Source organism: Perca fluviatilis, chromosome 9 (genome assembly GCF_010015445.1).
Source record: "Perca fluviatilis chromosome 9, GENO_Pfluv_1.0, whole genome shotgun sequence".
NCBI lineage: Eukaryota > Metazoa > Chordata > Actinopteri > Perciformes > Percidae > Perca > Perca fluviatilis.
In genome coordinates, this window is record NC_053120.1 from 18,621,278 (window position 1) to 18,627,114 (window position 5,837).

Genomic DNA, 5,837 nt, shown 5'->3' on the forward strand with positions numbered 1-5,837 from the left:
AAAGCATGGATGTATTAAGAGGTGAAAGTCCTGTGTTTTTCCGACACACATTCTTCCTCTTCGGTCTGCTGATTAAGCGGTGGCGGGAGTCAACGTTTGTCTGGGTACGCTAACACGTTGAAATGTTTAGCTCCCCGTTCTCGACGCCCAACTTGCGCGATCCTGCGGCACTGAGTAAGCAAATTGCGGGTACGACCCATCTGGTAGCGGAGGGAGGGCCAAGAGGCTACATGGATAAATATGCACCAAACAAGCCACTTTGAAATGTTGCTGTTTCTATGAATACAAAAGTTGGGTGACCCCCACCTCTGGACTAAAAAATGTTGGATGACCCTCCCCCTTAACAAAGAATAAAAAGACATGACCCTCCCCTATTTTCCTCCAGTGGTCCATTCCATAAATACCGAACGGTCCCTTACAGACGGTTTCTTAAATGTAAAAACTGGTCAGTTATGGTTGCCAGAAATGACTCTTCATAAGGAGTTACTCACTTCGTACTCCTTCTCTGTTAGTTATTTTGATTACTTTTTGCTTTTACAATGCATGATTCATAGTAATTATAGAGTACCAATACGTCCTCTTGCACAACGTTTTTTGCTAGCTTACCCATCTCTTATGCAGACACACGGCTATACTTCAACACCAAAATTTCTGAATCTCAAGAGTGAAATGTGTAGTGAAAACAAAATCCATCGGTTTTATTCACCCTGTTGTGCGTCAAAATTTGTGAATGGCTTACCTTACATATTTCTCACTTCCTGTCACTGAATTGAGCTGCACTCTCAAACCACACCTTCTCCACCTGCTCCTTTCCAAGCTCCCAGAGTTGATGGAAAATGTGGACGCCCTTCCTAGATGTAATCATCAGATACTCTGCATTTTCAGGATGCAAGATCACAGAGTGACGAGCTAAAACCAACGACTGGCAGAAGCGGGACAGCACCAGCAAATAAAGACAATCTTTCTCTGCCTCGTTGAGGGGAAGGATACTTTCCCAGCCTGCGAGGACAGGTCCACCCACCTCTATGGGTTTAGGGTGCTCCGTCATCATGTACATGATAGCGATGGCTAGCTCATGGATGTAGTAGCCACTGTTCATGTCCCCAAAGTCAAGGATGCCGGAAATCCTGTGGCCATCACTCTCGTCAGGTTGTACAAGCACATTGAGGTCATTGAAGTCACCATGGTTAATGCCTTAGAAAAGAAAGAAATAAAATGTTGTTTATGGGAACCAAAATACATTATCACTCATGAATACTGTACAAAGTGCCAATGAGCTGTGACAAGGGAGGTGAGTAGAAGAGTGCTTGTACTTACCAGCTCCCTCATCCAAATGTTTAAAAATAAATATCAAACTCACACTTGCGGAAATTGGAGCGATTCGGGACCACAGAGGTCTTGTACTGATGAATGACAGACTTCACAGCCTCCTCAAGAGGATCTCCATCAAATAAATTGATGTATGCTTCTAGGAGGGGAACATTTGACAGACTCCATATGAAGTTCTCTCTCTGCAGCACCCCGAGATGAGGGTGCTCCAGCTAGGGGAAAAAAACAATAATACTAACGAGAGAAGACAAGAAAAAGAAAACTCAAGACAAAACAAGACAAAGACAAGACAGAAGTATAAGTAGGATAGTTAAACATGTTTTGCTTAGCAGAAGCCCCACTTTATGCTTAATGAGCAGTAAAGGGCTAATCCTTCATCATATTCTGTATCCATATCTTAATTAGATTCTAAATACTAGATACTAAAGAACTCCAATTCAAAACAACACCAGTAGATATTGTCACTTAAGATAATTTCATAAAACAATCTTAAAGGTTGTGCATTGTTGTCACAACAATTCACATTGTTGTGACAACAATTCAGGAATTCAGATTTCTTGGTATTATAAATTAAAGTAAATGATCTAAACTAAAGTTTAACAGGGGTGTTATCATTATACCTCTTGTAAGATTTTGTCCATTCTGGCTGCCATCTTGCCGGTTTCATAGAGTAACTGTGGTGTTAAAGGAACCTTGGAAATAGTGATTCCAGGCAAATAAGTCAGCAGCCGCACCAGGTACTTCTGACAGCCATAGCCACAATCTGCCAAAGATAAAGACAGGATTAGTGTAACAGCCAGTGCACCAAAACTTACTTAGATATTCAACTGCAGCAAGCCCACTGATCTGCCACTTAACATAATTTTGAGCAAAACCCATCACAACAGTGTATCTACAATATTAGCCTAATATCAGTTCACACATGGGCTTATCGTTGTGTTAGTTGTAGTGGGTGACTTAGTATCCAACAAGCTATTCAACAAGCTAGGTAACATTATAATCGCTGACATAGCGGAATCATGGAAAAATACATTGGTTATGGTCATTTTTTGTCATGACTAATTTATTTATGACTCAGCATTATCTGTATTAGAGAAAAGAATCACTTAATCCAATGTTTAAAGTGAATAAAATCATTGCCAGCCTACTTACTGGAGTTCCACAACAACACATATCCCATACAAGTATAATTTTGGCTGTATTATATGTGTCCCCTTCAAAAAATTGCAATTATTGTCCCCCCTCAAACTGTTAGATGAAATGTACGCCCATGTCAGCATGTGCAAACGAATCCTGTGGATTTGTTACTGTCAAGTGTCAATTTAAATTGAAGCTGACAGATCTATGCACCAGTTATTAGGGATGCACCGAAATGAAAATTCTTGGCCGAAACCGAAAACCGAAAAAGAGGAAAGCAAGACCGAAAACCGAAACACCGAAAAAAATTATGACAATTATTAGTACCATTGCATTTATGGCTATGACTGTGTACTAACTTTACTAAAATCAAGGCATTGCAATTGTATAAATTAATATTAAAGTTCAATTTAAAAAATATCTAGCAGAAATATGGCTACAATCTGATAGTCACATACAGTATATAGTAGCCTAAGAACAGAATAGCTTACCTATTGTTATTATTATTATTATTATTATTATTTGAGGCACTTTCTTGCAGGATTTCACTGAACATGTCAGACAACGAAGGTGCATGCCCCTCATCTGGTGCAGAGAGACGAGTCTTTGTTTCTGCGCTCTGATCTCCTGCGCTGGGCGCTGCTCCGTGCGTGCTCCGTCTCCGTCTCCACGCGGGTTCTCCGCATCCATCGCGGCCTGGATCATTTCTCGTGCGCTCTGCTTTATTTCCGCATCCAAGTAATGGTCTTTATAACGCGGATCAAGTACAGTCGCGATGAAGTGCAGAGGATCCGAATAGATCTCGCCAAAACATGTGCTGACAGACTCTAAGAGCACTTTTCATTGTTTTCACTCCGTGGTCCGTCTCAACCTCTTTGCTTGGGAGACGCTTTACAGGTGGATCGGGTAGCCTACTGACACACGTGCAGGTCGCGGTTTCTGTTTGCGTCATCACAACATTTCGGCCGTATTGTTTCGGTGATAAAAGTATTTCGAAAATTTTCGGTGGCCGAATATTCGGTGCATCCCTACCAGTTATTGTTTAATTGCATACAATATGCATATAAAAACTGCAGCTGCAGTATGTGTGCTGCTGTTAACAGTACAATATACTCTCGCCTATAATAATGCTACATTTTCTGATGGCCTATGAGTTTGGTTGATGTTTCACAGTGGGAATCGAACCCACAACAATGGCATGTGTCATATCCACTGCGCCATCATCAGGTGTGATCTGTGTGACTGCTCTCATACCTACTTCTTCCAGGCTCATCAGCTGTCCGGAGGCAGTGGGCAGGGCTGTTTGGGCAGGGAGTCCATGCTGGTGCAGGAAGGTCATTGCATAGTTCTGCATCTCAATCAGGGCAGAGTTCTTACTGTTTTCTGAGTTCAATATCTTCAGGACATACTCGCCACCCTCGATATCCGCCACATAGACATTCTGGTCATCGTAGCTCGGCAGAGAGCGGATTTCTGAAGGCCTCAGCCTGAAGACCCTCTTCCCTATCTCAACCACCTGAGACTGGCTGAAGTTGGGCTTGGCATGCTTCGATGACATTTTTGCTGAATGAAAACTACATGCAATTACAGAAAAAGAGATTTTGCTCGCAGATATTCATGAAACAAAAGCATCACAGTAACGTATTGTAAATTTATAACAATTAAAAATACAAATTTTAGTCTGAAAATGCCAAAAGGGGTGTTAGCACGCTCCATGCCTCTTTAGGAATAATATAATTATATATAAAATTTCAATCAGCAGTTGATTAATTAACAATTTCAATATTCCATTACTTTAAAATAATTTATTGAATAAAAACGACACAGATGTGAAAAGTCCAGCTTCTCCGATGGGAAGATTTGCAGTTTTATCATGTCTTCGATAAAAGCTTATAAAATACGACTTCTTAGGCTCTGGGAACCTGTGATGGCCATCTGTCCCTTTTTTCTGATTTAGTATAGGCCTTCGCTGAATGATCACTAAAACGGCAAAATTAAACTTGGTTGCAGCCCAACTTCCTATAAAGTTTGAGCTCCACTCAAAAACAACTACTGCACCACTGCTGGGGATGGAAAGGTTCCAAACATGTTAATGTCAACGGTATCATCTCCGGGGAACAGTCTGGCTTTCGATCTGGGTATGGTTGTGTTCCAGCTACTACAAAGGTGCTGTTCTATGGCAACACGCAGCAGCAGTTGTGCACGTTATGTTTCTTTGTTTTCTAACGATTGTGTGACTACTAACATAGTTCATTGTCCCCCCCCCCCAACCTAAATGGTGGTAGGTAATACATCTGATTTCATATCCTGCTTTAGTAAAAAAAAATTGTCCACGCAAAAAACGAAAATTACTGTTGCACTAGTCTGGACATCTTACCATGCCAACGTTGCAATAAAGGTTGCCTAAATGCCATGTAAATTTGTTTCCGGTTTCATATTTGTCAGTCAACTTTTCAAAATACATTTGGGGCTACACTCAAAACATTCGGGGCTTAAGCCCATTGACATAGCTGAAGCCCCGGCAAAATCGGCTGCCTCTGGAGATAAATAAATAAAAAAAGTTTGACTGTTTGCTCGCGTTTGTTAGTGCTGTTTGTAGACTTTATTTACACTCAAAACTGTGTCAAGTGACAGTGTGAGTGTTAAAAATATAAACTGTGACATATTTAGTCTGACTAAATTCCCCGCATAATGAGTTGATCCGCGTCTAAAATAGCTTGATAAGTGACGCTTTTGTATTCAACACACTGCATGGTACAAAATGTACAAAAAAAATCAACAGCCAAAACTGCTAACATTATTCACGTCAGTAAACCTACCTCACTGTGAAAAAAACACCAGGGAATGGTAGATAAAACGTTATGTGGTATGTCCCCCGTTAGCGTTAAACTACTGTACATATGAACTCGGACCTTATTATCTTCATAAACACTGTTATATCAGTACACAGTGAGAAAGGTCTATTTATGATGAAGGCTTTGGGACGGCATGACCCGCCCTACTCTCCCTCTGATTGGCTAGCACTCGCTGCCTGCTCTGGGTTGGTTATTTTTGTATGAAAGCCTATAGGGGACTTTCCTTGTACACGTGTAAAAACGATTATCTGGAAGAGGGTGAAAGAACATTGCAATAAAGTATTAAAAAAAAGAAGAAGTATGGAAGCCTATAGGGGACTTAATTAAAATGATAATATCAATTTGAAAATAAAATTGTAATTTCACAATCATTTTCCAAAAATGTATGTGTTTTTAAGTAAACATTTTAATTAAAATGCAATAATCAAATTTTCCTTTTCACATACTTGTATTGGCATTCTATGACCATTTTTAATGATAATGCAATTTTACAACAATTTGAAACTCCATTTGACA

The 5,837-nt window shown here is 40.2% G+C and overlaps 1 protein-coding gene across 1 annotated transcript; it reads right to left on the reverse strand.

Moving 5' to 3' along the window:
- Positions 1–322: 322 nt before the first annotated feature.
- On the reverse strand, positions 323–5,444 carry hykk.2 (hydroxylysine kinase, tandem duplicate 2). The gene is made up of 5 exons (XM_039812226.1): positions 5,286–5,444; positions 3,721–4,040; positions 1,950–2,092; positions 1,361–1,541; positions 323–1,194 (listed from the first exon to the last, which is right to left on the reverse strand). The coding sequence occupies exons 2-5, from the start codon at positions 4,022–4,024 to the stop codon at positions 752–754; spliced, it is 1,071 nt and encodes a 356-aa protein (XP_039668160.1). The 5' UTR covers positions 4,025–4,040; positions 5,286–5,444; the 3' UTR covers positions 323–751.
- Between the last annotated feature and the right edge of the window lie 393 nt (positions 5,445–5,837).